The sequence below is a fragment of the Eptatretus burgeri genome, chromosome 4 (assembly GCF_056783735.1).
Source record: "Eptatretus burgeri isolate ZD-2024b chromosome 4, Ebu_testis_v1, whole genome shotgun sequence".
Classification (NCBI taxonomy): Eukaryota; Metazoa; Chordata; class Myxini; order Myxiniformes; family Myxinidae; genus Eptatretus; species Eptatretus burgeri.
This window is the reverse complement of record NC_140964.1, coordinates 29,375,943-29,398,442: the sequence shown is the minus strand read 5'-3', so window position 1 is coordinate 29,398,442 and position 22,500 is coordinate 29,375,943. Positions and strand designations below refer to the sequence as shown.

The 22,500-nt window shown below is 42.9% G+C and overlaps 1 protein-coding gene across 12 annotated transcripts in view; it reads right to left on the bottom strand.

Moving 5' to 3' along the window:
- The window catches only part of LOC147027710 (repulsive guidance molecule A-like), a 164,369-nt gene that overhangs the window by 21,348 nt on the left and 120,521 nt on the right, over positions 1–22,500 (bottom strand). The window contains exon 1 of one of the 12 annotated variants that reach the window (XM_085877258.1): positions 22,283–22,342. The exons of 10 other annotated variants lie outside the window; for them this stretch is intronic. In XM_085877258.1, coding sequence (XP_085733384.1) covers positions 22,283–22,327 — 45 coding nt within the window. In that variant the 5' untranslated portion in view covers positions 22,328–22,342. Of the gene's footprint in view, positions 1–21,919; positions 21,940–22,282; positions 22,343–22,500 lie in introns of those variants that run through there. One more of the 12 variants, XM_085877270.1, reaches the window with a different exon arrangement.

Genomic DNA, 22,500 nt, shown 5'->3' with positions numbered 1-22,500 from the left:
TGTGGATTCAGACGTGATAAATTTGGCCAACTAGAAACACCCGCTCCCTCCGAGGGGGGAGGGGGAAATATATTTTGTGCTGTGGTTAATAATCCCCTGTCTGAAGCAGGGGTCAGTGAACCACTTGCACTGTGGCACGTGCATCGGTGAAAATCGTAAGTCGTCTTCTCCCCTCCCCCCCTCCCCACCCCCGCTCGCAGGGGATGGAGGGGGTTGTACCCATGACGTGACCCTGGGTACTACTAACATGTACGCAAAATTTGGTGGAGATCAGCACAGCCCTGTGCACTTTTTTCAAATAAGTCACCATTTCTTCCAGGAAAATTGTTTAAATTAAAAACTCTTTTGGTATCCATATATGTATATCTTTGGTTTGCAGTGGAACAAAACAAAAAAAGCTGAAAAAAAATTACTAAATCTTAGCTTATTCCACACAGAAATCCTAAAATGGCCCGGATAATATTATTGGCACCTTTTAGAAGTTGTAAGAAATAATTAGATTTGCGGCAGGTGATTCTCCTTTACTTTGGAAATGAACTCACCTGTGGTGAATTGCAGGTGCCTGCAATATATAAATCACTCATTGAACCAGTTTGAATGGAGAAAAGGAGTCATTCTGCTGTTTTGTGTCACTGTGTGTAACGCAATGAGCATGGAGAAAAGAAAGAACACTAGAGAATTGTCTGAGGAGGTCAGACACAAGATTGTAACCAAGCATGGATAATCTCAAGAATACAAGTCCATCTCCAGAGACCTTGATGTTCCTGTGTCCACCGTACGCAATGTTATCTGGAAGTTTAAGACCCATGGCACTGTAGCCAACCTCCCTCGATGAGGCCACAAGAGAAAACTTGATCGAAGATTGCAGCGAAGGATTGTTTGAATGGTGGAGAAAACACCTCGATCAACTGCCAAACAGATTCAAGCTGACCTTCAGACACAAGGTACGATCGTTTCAACTCGCACCATCCGTCACCAACTCAATGAAAGGAGGTTCTATGGTAGGAGATCCAGGAGGACCCCACTGCTGAGAGAGAGACATAAGAAAGCCCACCTGGAGTTTGACAAAACACACCTGAACAAGCCAAAATCCTTCTGAGTAAATGTCCTGTGGACAGATGAGACCAAATTAGAGCTTTTTTGTCAAGCACATCATGTCTATGTTTACAGAAAACAAAATGAAGCCTTCAAAAAAAAAAGAACATCTTCTCCACAGTCAAACATGGAGGCGGTTCAGTGATGTTTTGGGGTTGCTGTGCTGCCTCTGACACTGGGTGCCTTGAATGTGTGCATGGTATCATGAAATCAGGAGATTATCCAGGCATTTTGGAGCGCAATGTTCAACAGTGTCATAAAGCTGGGTTTCCATCGAAGGTCATGGGTCTTGCAGCAGGACAATGACCCCAAACACACTTCAAAAAGCACCCAGGAATGGTTCAACACAAAATGCTGGACTGTTCTGAAGTGGCCAGCAATGAGTCCAGATCTAAATCCCATTGAACACCTGTGGTGAGATCTGAAAACAGCAGTTGAGAGAAGGTACCCTTCAAATGTGGGAGAACTGGAGCAGTTTGCATAAGAAGAGAGGGCCAAACTGCCAGTAGAGAGGTGGAGGAAGCTCGTTCATGGCGATACGAAACGCTTAACTGCAGATATTTTGTCCAAAGGTTGTGATACCAAATATTAAGTTTTGGGTGTCAATAATTTTGTCAATGCCATTTCTTTTTATTTTCTGATTTAAAAGGAAAAATTAAGTTCCGAATCAATAACAAAGGTTCTGTAATATCAACAGTGAAATAAACAATTGTGGAAACCAAATACTTTGGTCGATTTAAACTTATTTTTCAAGAAAATTACGAGTTATTTGAAAAAAGTGGAAGGGTGACAATATTTTTGGCCACGACAGGAGTAGGATTAGCATTATGTGGGGGGAGGAGTGGGGTATTAAAGGAGTTGAACACTTACAAGGTCATGTTTATTTGCAATACAGAAACGCTTGATGTGAATGAAGCAACCTTGTTGGTCATGTGACAGTTGAACAAAAACATTTTAATTGTTTGTTATTTTTAAAAGGTATGGTAAACAAAGACCCATTCTGCTCACCTAAACTGCGAAATGAAATCTGCAAATACTAGATCCCAATAAAATGGATGGCATCAACAGAACAATGATCGAGTGTGCTAACTGCTGCAGAAAGCAGGAAACTGACATTTCAAGAGTTAACCCTTTGTCGCAGGAAAAAAAGGGCTAACACCAGAAATGTCAGGTTCACCTCGCTTCCCTCGGTGGTGAGCGTACCTCAATCAACGTCCTGTTCATGTCATCCATTGTTCTCCCGGTCTGCCACCACAGATCGACACGAGCCTCCATGGTCAAGACTGTTTTTTTCATTGTAGTTCCTAATATAATTTTTCAACACATGGATTAGAAGGTGCGCAGCTTTGCCTTGATGAAATCTTCGGTTTATAAATGCGCACGTTATACAGTTTTTTGTTCTACTAAAATGTGTCGCAACTAAATGTCTCTAAAGTAGGATCTTCCTATTTTGAAATGCTTTTGGAAGCATCGTAGAGTTGTAGCTGGTCTCCAAACAGGCTCAATGCTTCCAAGAGACTTGGGGTCCATTCTTGCAATTTGAATGACCAGTACTCATTTCTCAATGAAAGCTTGCGCATCCATCTGCAAAAAATTGCAACGAACCCGAGTCATCAAATTTTGAATCAGATTATTCACACCTTCTAAAGGATCCATGAACTGAACCACACTTGGGGAGGAGGGGAGGTTATATCTCAAATGTAATCTATACCAGAGCAAAAACCATCGTAAATGCTTCCAACATTTTGGACAATTTACTGTAGTCTCCTCGATTAGGTGAATGGATGGTCAATTGTCCACAAAAATCAAAGGGGGGGCATCCTGACCCGTGTTGTGGTGTGCCAGATTTTGCTAATTTTTTCCCCCCCCAAAATCAACCTCCATTGTTCATCATAACAACACGCATTAACAGGATAAATTTTCCAAACTCAAGTTATTATTTCAAACAAGTATGACATCCATGAGAACACGTCATTTTATTTGCTAATTTTGGTGGTTTGAAAGCAACAACAACAACAAAAAAAAATGCGGAAAGCAACGGGTCAGGTAGAACGCATCAATTAACCTCGAGCTGCGATGAGCAGTGCAAATTCATTCTGTTAACAAATCTGACTTTTTATTTTATTTCATTCACACCATTGGCTCAGTTGAAAGTGTTGGCATTTACACTGCACTAAAAATAATCACAGCAATTATCCCTGTGCACACAATCAAGAAAGCCGATCCGAGAGAGCAGCCAGCCGACGACGCGTGTCCTCGAGATTCACAATGGTTATACCAAAGTAGGACAACAGCTACGAATGAGCTGAAATTTATACAAATGCAATTAGAAATATAAAACCTGTGTGCGCGTCTGCCAAACAGAATTGTCTTTATTTCAGATGCATCTTCACAATTGGAAAGGAAATTCATTTTGTCCTGGGTGCAAGTAAAATAAATTATTCAGGTATCTTTTGCAACGGACAATCTGAATCGGATTCCCTCTTTGTCGGGGGTTTAAAAAAAAATGTAAAAAAAAAAAACTGCAAGCGTTATTTAATTTTAGCAGTTTTACTATCCTGATGGACAAAACATGATATTATTCTGAATTTTGACACGTCACAATTTTCTCTAACAACTAAACAAAGAAAATCTACTGCATGAATGTTTAAATTTCATTGTATTTAAGTAACGTGGGCTCACGGAATGTCCTCGAGGTGTGCACACCCACCCTGAAGCTGTCTAGCCTCGATTTGAATTCCGACCCAGTTATAAAGTGTCATCCCAGTGTTTCAGCAGGGTGATAAGTGTGTGTGCCATCCCTCGGATGGACGTTAAACTGGGTGTCTTGTTTGCTGGCATTAGTTGGTGAACGTTAAAGACCCCACAGTGCAATTCAGGAAGGGTAGGTGAGCTATTGCCAGCACCGTAGACAAATTCTAAAGTCCTGCCCCAACTACTTCGTCGAACGTCAGATCGAGCCAGCCGGTTCGTGAAAGACTTGGGCCAAGCATCCCACAATATATAGCGATCTCTCTTATATACACCACGTATCCACATGTGGGCTCTGCCTTGGCAGGCACACACGACATAAGCGATGACAGCCTGCAGTGTTAATGCGACAAAGTCACGATTCCATCACGACAACTCCACAGCTCAGTGGTGGAGCTTTCGCCATGTTAGCGAGAGGCCTTGGGTTCGCATGATGAAGTTTTCCATTGGCTACAAGTCACAATTTATCACGTTGTACATGTATGCCTCATACTTTTATTTCATTTTAAATATATGACAGCACAATATATGACAGCACGTTCACAAGCACAGTTCAACACGTATGGAAGGGTTAACATCTCAAATCCAACCTGACCATCCAAACCACCACCCAAATCCTCTCATGGCCGACATGCAACTGCAATGCCAACTTGAATCATCCGTGCAAGCCGACCACATTTCTTCAGCCTGGCTCATCACATGACAAGGTTCGAGGATTAAATTCCCCATCATCCAGTACTTTAACAAAATTGCATCAGTTCTTTTGAACAAACTAGACATGTTCACAGATGCAAACTATGTAAATGCTGTTAGTAATATATATATATATATATATATATAGAAACTTTTCCAAGGTCTCAAGTTGAAGGGGCAGTTTAATCAACTTCACTTCCAAACTTCTATGAACCGATACATCATCGAACACTTTCATTTTGAAGCAAAATCTCAAAGCACCAAATGAGGAGGAAAGAAAATGAAAAGTCAAGAAAACAAGAAAAAAAAAGAGAAAACGTCTGCGGACAGACGGACAGACATGAACCAATTGCTTAAACCCACCACCTGCCTGGGTTGTTGTTTCGTATCTGAAGCTCCTGGTTGCATCATTTTTTTTTTCTGAAAGTGCGGCTGTGCTAATGATGTAGTGCCCGTTACCAGAAAGCCAGTGTACTCATTTTACCAACCTCGGAAGGATGACAGGCTGAGTCAACCCACCTGGTGTTATTTCAACGGCTTGACAGGGGCTCAAACTCAAGACCCTAAGATCTTAAGCCGGCCATCTTAACTGTTAAGCCAACACCATGTTTATTTGCCTGAGTGATCTGTGGTTTATTTATTCATTATATTTTAAAGGGTCTAAGGCTCATGGAACTTTAACACAAATCACGTACACAGGCAGATAAATATGCGAGACAATACCGGACCGAACTACAGACAAACAGCCGCTGAGCTTTAACGATCGGACGGAACTTCCCAGGGCAATCTGAGTACCGGATGCCATCTTCATTGTCTTTTCCTGTCCAGACCCAGAAATTTCCTCCTGCCCATGGATGATGGGGTTGGCGATGCTCTGTCCTTTAAATGCTGAGCATCAATTAAGGAAGCAGCACGTACCATTTTTAAATTCATTGGTACGATTCAGACGGGGTTTGAACCACAGACCTCCCAGACTCAGGGCGGACGCTCTAAGCATTGCACCGAGTCACCACAATGGACGGTGTCGAATGCTTTGTTCAATCTGCAAAACGATTTCTCCAGTTCCATCCCATAATCTCCCTCAACTTATGATTTGAGAAGTTAGAATGATCTTGAAAAATGTTTGGTCATCAAGCAAGTGCTTTTTGCCTTTGAACAGAGAGAGCTGAGATGGTTTCACGTCCAGATTTTTAGTTTGGCTGTTGGGTTTTTATTCAATATTAGATGATTTAAAATAAATAATTTTTAAACGGTGTTTTCTTGTATTGATGTCGAATGGTTAAATCACATTTAATATCACATTGCGAACTGCACAATTAAGTTGTTAAAAATATATAAATTTTACTCCCATCAGTCGCTGCAAGATTAAATTTAAAAGATCAACTTTGACAACAGGCAAAAAAATATTTAATTATATGGAAGGAACACCACCAATTTCGAATGTTCCTTTGACTTTATTTTAGGGATCAGAAGAAAAGCACAATGGGCATCTCGAGCCTTCAATGAAATCTCACAAGGGATCAAACACGCTTCTGACCAGCAACTTTTTCAGGAGACACGTCAACGGAATGACATCATCCCACCATTCATGAACGATATCTCAACGAAAATGCTCTGGAGTTGAGCACACTGCCAATACGGCTTCAACGGTCTCGATCTTTCATGTCTTGGTGAAAATGTCACCTTCCCTAACTTATCATCCTGCGAGCTTTAAACATTTAAGATTGTTTCTGCAAACCAGGAAGAACTGTTTAGGTGCACGGAGAGTTCATCGACATGCTCAGGTTAAGCACACTCGATGTACTATTACTCCAACCATCTGAGGATCACCACTTGAAAAGAACACGAGGGCATATTAATATAATTAATGGAACTCTTAAAACTCCACCAGACATAAACACTCGGAAAATAGCTCAATGTTTGCATTTCCAACCTCGAGGTAAAGGTCGACCTCCCAACAATCACAATGGACTTCGTGCACAATGAAATGCAATGATGGCAAAACCAATTGCCTCATTAAATATAAAGTGTGAAAACAAATGTAACATGATGGCAAATCGGGACAAGATGCCGGCTCATAGCAGATCACATTATAGAATCGAGTCGTTGTGCCAACCTGCAGACGATACCCACCAGGGTATTGGAACGGCCACCAGGAAGCCAGGCAGTCCGACTTGCAGGTAAGACAACATACATTTATTAGCAAATTGGTCGGACGTTAAACGTGCTAAAACAAAGGAATATCAGGAACAGGAACACAATGACATCTTGCTGGAGAAACATCCTGTGAATAAAGTACATAGTCGCAGATTCTGAGAGCAGCGGAACACAAAGTTGCAAAGTTTTCCCTGCCATGCCGCTCCAAGGAAAAACGTCCAAACAAGCAAATAAAAATAACTTCACATATTATTATTATTATGACACAAACACGGGAAAGAAAAACAACAACTCCTCGTTTGGTCCAATGCCCATTTGCAAATCTCTGGGTCCACGAAACGTTATGTCAACAAATGTCCGTCCAAGTCTGTGAAATGTTCAGTTAATATCCATGTCAATAAAATGATTCTCAAATGTTACACGTTGGTGTGCTCGTGTCATCCGTGTGACGGGCAGTCATCGACAAACAGCTGATGCGAAATTAGTTGTTTCAGCCTTTGTGGTGCGGAAACCGCCAGAGAAAACAAACACGACGCAGTGTACAATTATCTCATGTTGCCATGGTGATGAAAAACTATTGTTGGTCCACAGCACCTAATGATGATGCCCCAAAAAAGGTAAGGAAAAAAAATGACTGATATTTTGTCATGGACACAAAATATCAAGCAATAAAATAAGTTTTGAGGCAGCCCTACTTGTATATTAATCAAACTAGACACACATACAAACTAGGATGTGTGAAGTTTCAAACTTGCATCCTATTAAAGAAAAATAACAAAGGTTTCCTTAAAATAAAATAAAAACCTACTTCTTTATCTATCTATAATTCCAGCAATCTGTGTGTGTGTGTGTGTGTGTGTGTGTGTGTGTGTGTGTGTGTGTGTGTGTGTGTGTGTGTGTGTGTGTGTGTGTGTGTGTGTGTGTGTGTGTGTGTGTGTCTGCGACCGCTGTTTCTCGACAACCACTGGTACGATCTCATTGAAACTTATGAGGTATATTGCTGGGGTCCTGAGTATGTGCCTTTTCAAGGTTTGATATTAATCGGACAAGTGGTTCCCAAGTTATGGCCATTTATTTACCAAACCAATGACAGTACACGGTGCTATGACATCACAATTAATTTTTTTTTTTTTTTGCACGTACGGGCATGCACATACAGGCACACGAGAGCGAAGGAAGGGCCTGTGTGGTTGTTGTTTTTGGCACGCGGTTTGAAAGTTTTTTTTTTTTCCACGTACGGGCACGCACGTACGGGCACGCACATACAGGCACGCGAGAGCGAAGGAACGGCCTGTGTGGTTGTTGTTTTTGGCACGCGGTTTGAAAGTTTTTTTTTTCCACGTACGGGCACGCACGTACGGGCACGCACATACAGGCACGCGAGAGCGAAGGAACGGCCTGTGTGGTTGTTTGAAAGTTTTTGTTTTTTTTTGCACGTACAGCCACACACGCACAGGCACGCACGTACAGGTATGCATTAGTAATAAATTAAAACATAATACAGTCATCATTACGTATATAGCCTATGGATGCTGGTTGCATCATTGCTGGCAGCATAGCTGTGCCGCTGATGCAGTGCCGTCACTGCAAACATATTAAATATGGTAAACATATTTTTTCCAATAAGCCGGTATTCATTTTGCCGACCTCGGAAGGATTACAGGCCGAGTCAACCCATGTGCTGTTAATTAACGGCATGACACGGGCTCAAACTCAAGACCCTAAGAGCTTAAGCCAGTCACCTTAACCATTAAGCAAACATCAGGCTGACATAATACAGTAAGACTTCGCTTAACGTTCAGGACGAGATCCTGGAAAAGATGGAGATGCGTTCCCAAAAGCGTTATTTCCAATACATGAGGGGTATATGAGGGATTTAATGGGATATCGTTAATAATGCTAATAATAACCATTCCATAAGCTCCCCAGAACTACGTTCCAGGTGAACCAATAATACAGATGGGAAACATGTTTTCGAAATAAAAATAATCATATCAGGAAGTATTAACAAAAACATAATATGTTCAAAAATCAACAAAAAGAAAAATTGTCTTTGCTCCGACTACTACATGACAGCGGTGGGAGGAGGCTCAACCTGCTGCAAAAAGAAGGGAGAGTAACAGCTGATCGGCTCAGAGCATGTTCAAACAGTACAAACAACGGTGGCAGGTGTGTTTACTCGGGGAGCGCTGCGTGTGATGGATATTCTTCATTTTAAATTTTCTCCAGGACAAAGAGCTCCGTAACGAATCAGTATTCTACGGGGCAGCGTGAAGCGAGGTATGACTTCAATAACTATTACATGTTAAAAACTAGATGTGTTAAATCATTGATTACTTTGCCCCAGACACAAAACCCAGGGCTGAATTTACGAAAGGTGTTTAACGAGCATCTTGCGAACACACACGCCGAACCCTTAAATGCTGAAAAAAAACATCGTTGTACGTGTACAGCTAATCGTTGGTCAAAATAGCAATTTATGAAGGGAGATAAACAGCCGTTTAGCTGTACATGCCTAAACAGCCGAATACCCTGTGAAACACGGCACACATCTCCCACATCCAATTAAAATGATGCACAGAGATGGAATCGCAGCATCACGGACAATTGTTGGAGCGGATTCAGAGTCAGCGCATTGTTCCTCATCGTAGGTTGATCAAGGTCATCTTACACTAGATGTAGCAGCCAATGAAATGATTCTTTCGAGAGTCTGCAATACCAGACAAATTTGATATCGTCATACTTCTCCAGATAATTGCATCAAATCCTCGAAGATTTTCAATGCACGAAGTCAGCGAACTGCCCTATTCCTCTCCTTTTCTGCGTCCTCTTGAGCTCATTCAAGCACATCCAACATATTGTTACGGATCTGGAAACCATATGCATTTAACATACAGATGTCCCAAAAGTCAGTTATGCCGTTAAGTATGTGTGTAGTCAGATCCCCTTCCTTTTGTCGAGTGGGAGAATCAAAGGTGTGCGTTGCGATTTCTTTTATTTAGTTTATTACATCTAACAACCATCTAACAACCATCCCACCCCCCGTCATGATCCACCGCGAACTGGCTGCCTTCTCGCACCCTGACGTGCCGAGGCGGGATCTCGCGGTTCCAGTTTATCGGCTTCCACAAACGTTGTAACTCTTTCACGACGACCTTTGCAACATTGATAATGTTGCTCAACAAGTATGAACCCGCGTGGAAGAGTGGGTGAGGTTTCCCGGCATGGGCAGAAACCCCACCCAGAAAGGGCGAACCCATAGGAGCCTGTCCAATCAGGGCGAGGAGTGACGTCTGTTCGAGCGAGCCCTGCCCCGTTGAGGGAGATCCATAAATTCCCGAGCACTCTCTGAGGCAGGGGGTTGTTACAAAGGTTGTTCTGAGGTTTTTGACAGGGTTGTGGTGGTTGAGAGTCGAGTGAGGAAGAAGGGTCTTGCAGGAAGTTCTCCACGGGTTTCTGACAAGGTTTTTGATAGGGCTCTGAGGGTTGTTGTTGAACGTGCAGTTCTTTTGAAGCGGAGGGTTGAGCAGATGGGCGTGAAGGCAGCGAACGTGTCCCTGCTGGCCCTCGACAAGGAAAGGAAAGAGCGACCCTGACCCCCCTCCGTGGACCCCGCTATTCACCACCCGAGCTCCGCCAGAAACGAGTCCCACACGTGTGACTGGGGACCAAACCAACGACCATTGTTAGGTGCCGCACCACGGAGCACCCCCTTCCTCCGACGGGCAGGTACCCAGCTGGACTCTGACCCCCAGCTCGTCTCTCTCCTCAGCTGCGAGGGGCCAATAAAGAACTCGGGGTTTATTTTCATTTGTGTGTGTCTCTGCGTGTGGGCCTGTCTTATAAGTAGAAACTGTTTAAGTGTTTGTTTTTGATCATTGTAAATATTACTTGCATATCCGTGTTAAGTCTTCCCTGTGTCGTCTTATTGTAAATAAACAATTGTAGAAATGTCCCCAGTCCGTTTCCGTCCCTTCTTGCATTGGTCCAGCATGGTTCGGATCTGAGTTTAGGCGGGGTTTTATACCCGATAATCCGTTCATCCTAGCCGGCACGGCTTTGGCAGTTTCCACTCGGCTGCACCTGAACCGGAGTTGGTAGTTGGTAGTTGGAACTCTTCCGCAGTCGGAAGAGTGACTCGGTTCGAGCAAGACGTGCCGAGGGCGTGGTTTCCCCGGTAGTCGAAATCGTGTAGTTAATTAGGTAAATTGGTTCGAGACAAAAAGACCCTCTGCTACGCGGTTGAGATATTGGCGTCCACGGTCGGTTCAGCGACCCGCCGCGTCACGGAATTATCCGGAGTGACGGCCTACAATTCCGGGGAGTCCGGTGGGAGGCGACGTAATTTCCCCCACCTAGTGGCCGTTCTCGCCACCGACCCCTGGCCCGCAACAATATCCATATTCACCATCCCATGTAAACTACCAATTGTAAGCCATGCAATTCTTATACATCACTTTACTATAGTAATTCTCTGCAGACTACTGTAATTAGAACTGCAAGCACTTCAGTTACGGGCAATCCTTGCTGCAGTACATAAACCACAATGGCATACCTAGATGGTGAAGTCTAAAGTAAATCTAAAGGTGATTCAACTGCCATGAAGTATGCGAGTACAATGACAGTTCTAACTACAGCATTTTTGCCTAATGCTTGCTTCAAGGCTTTAAACATGCCCTCACTGACATGGTTAAAATAATAATAATAATAATAATAATAACAAATACTTTCCTTTTTAGGTTTTTTTTTCTCTGAAATAAACTCAGTGGGTGCCGGTGTCTGGTCGTCCGTCTGTATATCCGTTAACATTTGACGAAAACATCTCAAAAACTAGAACGGGCACTCAGTAGAGCGCATACCTTCGCCAACGCTACATTTTGCCCCCCCCCCACCAGAAACCGTTGATTGTGAGGGTATTTAATCCCATGCCACATCTGCCATCTCATTTGGGTTATGATGGCTTAAAAACATTAAATTTCCTGTGTCAGATCGTATATCACAAGATTGGGCATTGAATTCACAACATTGTGGCATTGGTTGCATGAAAATTGGATAAAAATCGACCGCACTATGGCAAAATGACGATTTTGACATTTTCATGACCTCAATCTTGACCTTTGTACTCTTAGTTTTGTAATTGGTATTAGAGTGTGGGGAACAGAACAGTCAACATTTTGGTGTTGGTTTCATGGAAAATCGGATAAGAATTGACCGTGTTATGACTAAAACCGCACATTTTGCAATGTCGTGACCCCCCCCCCAACCTTTGACTCCCAACTGCTAATAAGGGTTATTACGTCATTGTGTCATGTCACATATCACAAGATGGGGCATTGAATTCTGAACATTTTGGCATTAGTTGCATGCAAATTGGATACAAATTGACCGCGCTATGGTAAAAAGACGATTTTGACCTTTTTATGACATTGACCTTGACCTTTGACCCGATCGCTCCCAAAATCGAATCAAATGGTCCTCGGATAATAACCAATCATCCCACCAAATTTGCTGCGATTCAGTTCAATACTTTTGGAGTTATGCGAATAACAAACAAACAAACAAACACCCATATTCACAAATAAATAAATAAATAAATAAACAGCGATCAAAACATAACCTTCGCAACAAAGTTTGTGAAGGTAACTACCTGCTTGATATGACCAAATTTGGTATGACGCATCAGGACAAAGATCTCGTTGGGTTGTGCTCCTCATGTGGATGCACCCCCAATAAAGGGGGTAAAAGGAGAGTTTTACCCCAAACATTGATGTTTTATTCAAAAAATTTCTCAGAAACTGCCAGACAGACCCAGACCTAACTCACACGAGGCATCGGGACAATGCCCTAATCATAAGTTGTGCTCCTCATGGCCATATCTCTCCAGGAAAGGAGGCCATGGACTCCCTCACTGAAACCTCATTTTCACGAAAACATCTCCACAACTACCTGAGCGATACAGACCAAATTTGGTACAATGCATCAAGACAGGAAGGTCTCATGGGGTTGGGCTCCTTATCCGGATCCACCCCAAAAGAGGCTAAAAAGGGGGATTTCACCTCAAATTCAAGTAATACATTTTTTTATATTCTCAAAAACCACTTCAGAAAGGGGGGGGTGGGGGCATGGCCCCTTCCCCCTAATCCCTCATTTTCATCCCGACTGTTGGGGAAATAACAGTCAGTCCCCTACGGGACATATATTTTTATGTTTAAAGACTTGTGATTAGGTTTTGATCCGCATTAGATAATCGCTCTTTGGTGATTGAGGACTAACTTTAAATGGGTGATTAGTGCATGATTAACGATTCTACAAGCATCTAACTCTTAAATGCCTTTTGTAAATTCGGCTCGACAAGTTTCATAAAGCAAAATAAAGCCGGGAATCAAGTTGCATGTCATGGCAAAATATGACCTAGAGTCATGGAGTATCAATACGAATCTTCAGACTCATTCCTCTTTATGGGTGTCATGAATTGTTGTTTAGCGGTTGTTAGAATTGCCTAATTTAAAAAGGATGTGGAGTGAGAGGGGAAGGAGGGAGAAGAGGAGGTGACACCAAGGATCTGAACAGGAAATAGTGCTGTTGTTCAAGATCAGATAAAACCGAGTTATGTTGCCCTCCTAAAGGACGAATAAGGAGCTAGACTCAATCAGATTTACAACACCATTACCTATGATAAAGATAAAAGCTAAGATTTAACACAATCACATCGAGGAAGCAAAAGAAAACCCAAGGAAAATATCCCGAACAATGTTCGGCATGGACCAATCTTCGGGACGAACAATGTCCGCCGAACACGGGTTGGATTGCTCAATGCATGCCTGGTGTTGGCTTAATGGTTCAGGTGTGGACTTGGGATCCTGGGGTCCTGAGTTCAAATCACGCTCAGTCGTTGAATCAATACCAGGTGGGGTTGACCTTAGCCTGTCATCCTTCCGAGGTTGGCAAAATGAGTGCCAGCTTGCTGGTATCCTGTGTCGGAGTGGCGACCCGTCCAGGATTGTGCCCAATAGTCAAGGAGACTGCTTAGGCAGCACCAACGTTCTGCCAGATTATGGTCCCAATGGTTGGTTGGTTGGTGTTCTTCATGAAGAGTAGGCGAGCTATCGCCGGCACCATGGCCAAATTCCAAAATCATGCCCTAACTAGTCGAGCGTCAGGCCTGCACAGTAGGTTCGTGAAGACTCGAGCCAAGCTTCCCCAGGCTCGAGCCAAACAAAGGTTGAAAAATAGTGGCCGTTGAATAAGAAGAAAGGCATCTGATACCACCATTTCTAACAGATAACGGATTAATTGGCAATCTAAAATCCAGGCCAACTTTCAGCCTCCTTGAGTGGAATGTGGTTTCCACTTTGGGGTATACTCTCCTTGAGCCCCTCTACTTAGGGGCATGGCCTGACTGCTACTGCACTCTTAACACCCAATCATATATACTTTTACGTGCATGAGAAAGGGATGGGGCCCCCGGTAGTGTCTGTGTTTTGAAGATTGAAGACCCGCCATGGTTGTATGTGTTATTAGCACCGCCTTGATGATGAGGAACCTTGCGTCGAATATGTGGGAATCCACATGTACATCATTACGCACCAGCTGTCACACAGGCGTGTGTCGACCCATCTCCCCCACCCCCTCCTTTTTATGATTACAACCATCACCCCTCTTAACCCCCCCCCCACCCCCAACCCAACTCAAATCAAAACACTTGAGTTTCTTAGGCTGGATTCGTACAGTAGACCTACTTTTGCCACACATCATGAAGTACACCATCATGGACAACGTTGCCGTCCTGCTCTGCTCGACCCTGGCAAATCCTAAATCTTTCTCCCACCAGTTAGAACGATGATAACCACATGGGTGTCATCACGGCAGTAGGAGTATGGTGGGTTAAAGAACGGCCAGTGCTTTTGGAAGTGCCACACGCCGGTACATCTTGCCAACACCAAGGCCCAATCCTGCCATCGTCAACACCACCACGTCCTCCATTATATTGCAGTCCGTTCATTATCCTTTCTAAATGCTAAACACACTTGCTCTGATTGTACACCATCTTTGCCCCCACCCCTTATCATAATGAGGCTTGTAGCATTAGATTAGAGACAATATCCAAGTTTAGTGTGCATCTTTTCTGGGCTCCGATTGGGATTTGTGCCTTTCTCTGGCAATATACAGGCTGAGTCAAAGTAGCGCCCGATTTCTGTTTTTTCAGCTGTCAGATTCTTTCTGGGAAGTCATGTTGTTAATAATTGTCTTGCAGATTATTAATTTTCGTAATTTATTTATTTTTGATTTTGTTTTGCAGGTTATTGCTGCGAGTTTGGAAAGTTACTGAATTTGCACCAAATTAAGCTTAAATGGCACAATTAACAGACATAATTGTGTCTGCTAGGCTGTGAATAACCCAAGAGAGACAGTTGAGAAGGAAGTAAATTTACCTGGAGTGACCATACCATAGGTAAATTTACCTGGAGTGACCAATCTGGCAAAACCTGGAGCAGCCATATCTCCATTGGGGATAATTGGACCCTTTTTCTTTGAGGGATCTGTCACTGCAGAAATTTACCTGGATATGCTGTAAACCTTCTTTTGGCCCAGGGTACAAGATCAGGACTGTTATTTCCAGCATGATGGAGCTCCACCTCATTATGGACGTTATGTTCGTCACTGGCTTGATGAAAACTTTCCCAGAAAGTGGATCGGCCGCCACGCTCCCCAGAGGTTACACCTCCAGATTTCTTTCTTTGGGGCTCATGAAAGACCTTGTTTATTGTGAAAAGCCTCGTACCATTCGGGAATTGAAGGCTCAAATCACTGCAAAGTTTGAGGAAATTGATATCGAACTCTGCAGACGTGTGTGCCACTCTGTGCCTGCTCGGCTACAATTGTGCATCGATCACGAGGGAGGGCACTTTGAAAATTTCAAGTAAAACAGCTTGGCGCAGTTCCGTAATATTTTTTTCTTGAATAAATGGTTAGATAAACATGTCATTCATTTATTTCTACCTTCTTGTACACTGTAATACAAATGGCAAACAAACAATCAACTGACAGAAATCGGGCACTACTTCTGACTCACCCTGTATAATTCTGTGTATTAATTATAATTATCCTGCACGTGAAGTGAAAAGCAGGGTTAAGCAATTAGTTCACTTTGTCTGTCTACAAACGTCGTCAGTTTATGATCGAGGAACGCAATTTCAATTGAATGTTACATTTTGAATACGAATCGGAAAACAAACCTGTATTTTAGCGGTACCGTACTAAGGCTCTGAATTCATCCCGATCGCGCATGTGAAGTGAGATTTTTTTATTTAGTCTGTCTGCCGGGCTGGCAGTCAAACAAAATTTAAAATACTTCCAAACAGAAACTTACTGTTTTAAGGATGTCATAAAGGACACAAACAACAGGCACAAAAAACTAATTTAACGTGTTAATTGAGGTGGATGGTGAAAAAGACGCTGCATCAACGGCAGTAAAATTGCACAATTTTTCGTGTCTGCAGCTTTTAAGCTTTTTATTTTTTTAATTTAAATGAACACAAATCACCTTAGCACTTTCAAAAACAAAAACTTTCAAAAAACACTCGAATATCGTGGGTTTCGACCAATCACGGGCAACCCAGTGTGTTCCAATTCAGTTATCATGGGATTTCATTTCGGCCGCTCGTCATTTTTGAGCTGAGATAAGTCATTGTTTGCGTCCGTGTGTATGATTACCTCCCCATAACAAAACTTTTGGTGTTTCTCGTGCACCATTTTTAATGGTGTCCAAACTTAAAATGATGGACAAAATTTGTTGTGCCAAAAGGCAGAGAAAGGTTATGATGTTGGGCGAAAAAACAGAGAGCTGTTATTTCAGTTGGTAAGAGGTGAAAGTACGGCAACTGTGGGATGTCATGACTGGATAAATGAATCGACTGTGTGTTATATCCGTCAAAGTGAATCAAATATCGGTGGAAGTGTTGCCGGCAGTGCTCCGCAAGGCACAAAAGTCTCATTCCAGTTCGGTGATCCTCATATTCAAAGGACGGAAAAAAAGCCCCTAATGTTTGGATCGGGGACCAAACCGAAAAACATGCCTTTGAGTGGAGTGGACCGGTGATGTTGGAGAAATCATTACGGATTGACCAATATTTCCACGAGGCACCCGGGGCCGAAGGCTCCAACTGAACCTCGGCTACCCACACGTTCCATCCATCCATCCATCCATTGGGACCATACTCTGCGCAGAGTGTTGGTGCTGCCGAAGCAGTCTCTTTGGCTATTGGGCACAATCCTGGACAAGTCGCCACTCCGACACAGTATACCAGCAAACTGGCACTCATTTTGCCGATCTCGGAAGGATGACAGGCTGAGTTAACCCCAACTGGTACAAGTTTAACAGCTGAGCGGGATTTGAACTCAGGACCCTAGGATCCAAAGCCCACCACCCTAACCATTAAGCCAAAACCGTTGTGACAGCCTCCAAATGGAGCTTCAATCGATGTGCGTTCCTTTTATTAAATTTGTCTGTTATTTATCATCTGTTATTATTATGTTATTTATCATCTCTGAACATGTAAAAATTAAATAATACAACCTTCACCGCTCCCCAATCCTCACTCTAACAGTCCAACAGCATCGTCATCCCGAGCTAAGTGTTGTGTTTTCTATTTACGGCAGAGTACAATACAGTACGTAATATCTTACTCTCACCCACCTCGCCGTTTTGTAACAATAATGACCGCACGGTGATCATAACTTGCGATGCAAGATATATATTTTTCGCCTCTTCGGTCCACTCAACGTCCTCGTCCTTGCTGATGAACGGCTCAGCTTACATTCTCTAATCCGTCTCATTAACCTTGTGCAGTGTCTGTCCCATGTTCCCATGTGAATGAATAACATTACATAGATAAGATTCAAAGCCTGCCTCTGGTTATATCAGAACGAGCCGCTTCGTCACAAGGTTATGGATGTTTAACCCCAACATGGGTACGTTTTAGGGAGCACATACGGGGCTTGATTAAACCTTACTCATAATTTCTATTCAACATATTCGATTTTTCGGGGTCCCTCATCACGATTAGCACTCGACCCAAACAAAGCCATTGGAAATCTGGTGCAATAAACCCGGGCAGTGCATCATCAGCAGAGGCCGACTGGCCTAATGTGTGAGGCCCAACAGAAAAACCAAGATGGTTGACATATAAATCTCATGTGCATGGATGGTACAGGTGTATGGGCCAAAATAACGGTGGGAGCCACCATAGTAGCGTTTTCAGTTTACGAAAATGTTCAGAATGTTTCCGCGAGGCGAGAGTGTGTGCTCCACCGAGCGCCGTTCTAGTCACCTCCGCCGCCGAAGGTGGACGGAGGTTATGTTTTCACACCCATTTGTCAGTCTGTCTGTGAGCAAGATATCTCAAAAAGTTGTTGAAGTTGTGCAACAAGAACGAATCGATTACATTTTGGTGAAGATCCAGATCCAGATTCTAGAATTTATCAATGATTCTTCATCATTGAGAGATGGGGCCAAAAACGATATAAATCATGATATCTGAAAACGTTATGAAAGGATTCAGATGAAATTTGGTGGACGAGTTGGGTTGGTGACTAAAACAAGCCAATTCGATTTTGGGTTAAGGTTTGGATGCATATCCGGCCCGTCATACATACGGAGCATGTGCTGTGGCCACTTTCCTCCAGTACTCCAGGGGCCTCCGTCTGACCATCCCCCAGGCGGATGCCGAGCCCATCCCCATCTCTTAGGGATCGGATCCGGCCTATCAGTGGGATAAAAACAAACGTAAACTGTTCAGCCGAGTGGAGGTATGCACTCTATTGAGTGCCGTTCTAGTTTGTTATTGTTCCCTCCGCCACCGAAGGTGAAGGTGGTCATGTGACCACGACAAATTGATTCGATTTTGGTGAAGATCCGATTCTGTATCTAGATACGAGAGTTATTTAATTTTTTAAGTGATTCTTCATCATTGAGAGATAGGGCCAAAAACCATATAGTACCGTACAGCATGATATTTCAAAAATGTATTGGGCCCGATATGTTCTCGTGGTTCAGCATTACGTGGCTTATCCAACCATCGCGAAGCCCATCAATGCACCGTTTATGGCTTTAACACACGAAACTAGAAGGGAACTCAAAAGAGCGCATACCTCTACCGCGCAATGCCTGATCCACAATAACATATCGGGCCCAATGCATTTTTGAGATATCATGCGATGTATCGTTTTTGGCCTTTTCTCTCAATGGTGAAGAATCACTTAAAAAATTAAATAATTCTCGTATTCAAATCAAGATTTTCACCTAAACCGAATCACACACGCCCGTCCTTGTCACACTCCCAACCCGTTCACCAAGTTTCATCCGAATCCGTCCACAACGTTGAGATATCGTGCTATATATCAGTTCAGTGCTATCAATGGTGAAGAATAACATTAAAAAAATTTATCAGATCCGGTTCTTCACCAAAATTGAATCAATTCTTCCTTGTCACACGCTCAAAGTGTCCACCAAGGTTTTTTTTTTTTTCCGTGTGAATCCGTCCACAACTTTTTGAGATATCGTGCAAAATATCATTTTTGGCTCTATCTCTCAATGGTGAAGAATCACTTAAAAAAAAGTTTTGGTAGTCAGATCCGGATCCGGATCCGTCAACGACTTTTTGATATATCCTGCACACAAACAGACAGACAGATAGATAGAAAGGGGTGAAAACATAACTTCCTTCCACCTTGGGAGGCAGAGGTAACAAGCAACAGTGCAATGAACTATTTACCCAAATGACAAGTCACCTAAAAGAGACCGCCACATGCCCTGCTCAATAACACTATACCCAACAGAAGGAGCTACCTCAACTTTGAAACACTTGCACGTGCTGCACACAAGGTCTTGCGTTTTGAGGCACTTCAATTTTGCGCCCTTTATGAACAGTTGCAACAATGCGCTGCATGCCACACCACGATTACACGGTGGCTCTCAGATATTAGATACAGTCCAAAGTGCCGTAAAAGCGATTACCTTTAAAAACGTTGCCGCAACGTGTGCCTCGACCGGGAGGAGAAATCGATGGAGCAATCTAATCTCGTACTCGGTTTTATCGGACGTCTCACGCACGATTGTTGGTGCATGCAGACACGGCAGAAGAGGATATCACGAGAAATCCAAGGAGATGAGATGGATAGAAAAAAAAAAAGAAGAAAAAAAAGTCTGTTCTTCATTGCCTGATAAATTAAAAAGAAAAGTAGAGTCAGGTGGTAGAGATAAAATAAAAGCAGCGATGAGTCCACTTCAAAAATAAACAAACAACCCGTGTAGTGTGTGCCACAGCGACAGCCTGTGCATGCTATGCACCTCACTATAAAGAGAAGAATGCTTCTCTGTGCTCCCTCGACTGCCATTCATCACTTCAGAACAAAGGAAGAGGTCCGGCGGACAAAAAAAAATTTTTTTTTTGTAGAGAAGCACTTTGTTTCGTCCATTTATCCATTAGAAATCGAGCACAAACAAGGAGGATGGGGAATTTCCTCTCGGGAGGTTCAGGGAAGCAGTCAAAAGGACGAGGGAGGAAAAATGTCCAAGTTCGGAACAAAGGGAAAGGCAGGACAAAGAAAGAAAGACAGAAAAAAAAAAGTTTCTAAAGCCAAGATCACTCACTTGCATCTGAAAGGAGGCTCGCTTCACGACACAAGCCTTTGTTAACAGTTACCCCAATTTGTTTGGAAATTGTGTCAAAGAGTGAAAGAGTGAAAAGGATGCTAACTTGGAGAAAAACACCCGCGTCGCCTTTTCTCCTTAAAACTCATCAACATGACCAAGCCATCTTCCACCATTCACACTGCCAACCCTCACCCTTCTAATTCCATTCCCCCTCATCCAAACCTGCTCATCTTTTCTGCACCCCCAATCTCACCTCTGCCACTCTATCGTCCCAAACGGACAACAAAATTGCTTCAACATGAGCAGCGGAATCAGTACACGGCACTTATTCAAAATCCAATCCCAAAGCGGACTGCCCAGCCCCGTTTAAATATTTGGTTAACTTTTACATTGTGTGTAAAATTGCATATTTTTGCGCAACATCTCTTTGACTAAACATTAAAAGGACAAAAATAATTGAATGAATAAATAAATAAATAAATAAATAAATAAATAAAGGGTTTGATTATTATCAGGTGCTAAGTATGCATACACACAAAAACTTCAAGATATTTAAAAAAAACCAAAAAGAACCAAGAACATCAAACCTTGAGAACGATCACTTCAGGCTGAAAGTTGAACTTTTGCTTTTTATATATTTTCTGATAGTGTCATCCGACGTCAGTGATCGCAGAGTAAGCAATTAAAAGATCATCTCGAAGACAAATGCAGGTGGTGGACAAATTGCCAAGACCTTAATGTCCCCCCCCAACCCCCTCCCCTTCTCCTCCTCCTCCTCCTCCTCCTCATTGACCCTTTGATTGGAGGAGATGGTTTTGACGAATTTGCACTTTTTTTGATTCCAAGACAATTCACAACCTTTTCACTTCAAAGCCATTAGAGAAAGCGCTCTCTCGCCGGCTTGAGCTGGGCTTGCACAGCGTGGTGCTGTTACGACAGGTATGTGACCATCACACCAGTAGTATCGATTACTCAAGTCTGGAATGTCGCCTGTGTTAAGCAGACAGTGTATGTGCACAGCACTCGGTTAAAAAACAACAACAAAAAACAAAACAGTCATTCCTTGGTTGTCAAACTGGTACAGCGCTCTTATGGCCTGCACATCAAATTATGTCAGCCTCCGAATACGCTTCTATGACCTGCGGGATACGCAGATTCAACAGCACATGGGGAAGTTTGGATGCATTACAGAGAGAGTAGCCAAAAATTGGCCACCAAGCTAAAACATACCAATTGGTGGAGAGTTATAGTTTTCAAGACGTTCGGTTCCGGACAGACTGATTATGATTTTTGAAAGATCAAGGAAATGACAACGTAGTTCTGGAGAGAAACACTTAAAACCAATTCAACCAAATTTTAAGACATAAGAGCTACTAATGGTACAAATGCAGTAATTAGTGCGTGTTTAATGTACAAACACCCACAACCAAATATATATATATATATTCATATATATTCTATCAAGTCATGTCTGACTTCTGATGACATTCTTGATCAAATTTCTCCAAGCATCCATACATATATACCAACGTACATCTATTAAGAATGTACCACAAGCAAAGACCATACCAATCAAATGAAGCTCAATCAAAGGAAGAAGAAAAGTTGCACGACCAACGCGCACATGCAGAAACTTCCGATTGCCGAATACAGCGAGCGATTGTCGAGACGCACACAGAAAAGAAAATTTGGACCGGTCCAGCGGCAGACGTCACGATGCAAATCCAAATCCAAATCCAAAGAGAAGAGCAATAAACACAAGCAAACCATCTGGTGGGCACATGTAATACTCCCGAGGAAGAGCATGCCGCATCGAAGGGTGCGCTGTGACCTGCTGAAAAATGGATGCAGCTGCAAAGGTGATCACAGCACGAAACAATGCCCACTATAATATTACTTTATTGAAAGCTTAATCTCCAGCGAGAGCCCTACCTTGACAACAGCGGCATGCCCGTGAGAGACGTCAGGGCGACTCATGAAACCACAGTAAAACGCAAGTCGGACAGAGGTCAATTTGACAAGTCTCTCATCAAAAAATAAATAAAACATTCAGAGCTCTTTGGATGGAAACGCACTAAACGAGATGAACAAGGTTCAATATCACCTTGTACCTGTACGGCCAATGCAAACACCTCTCCCCCACACGCAGA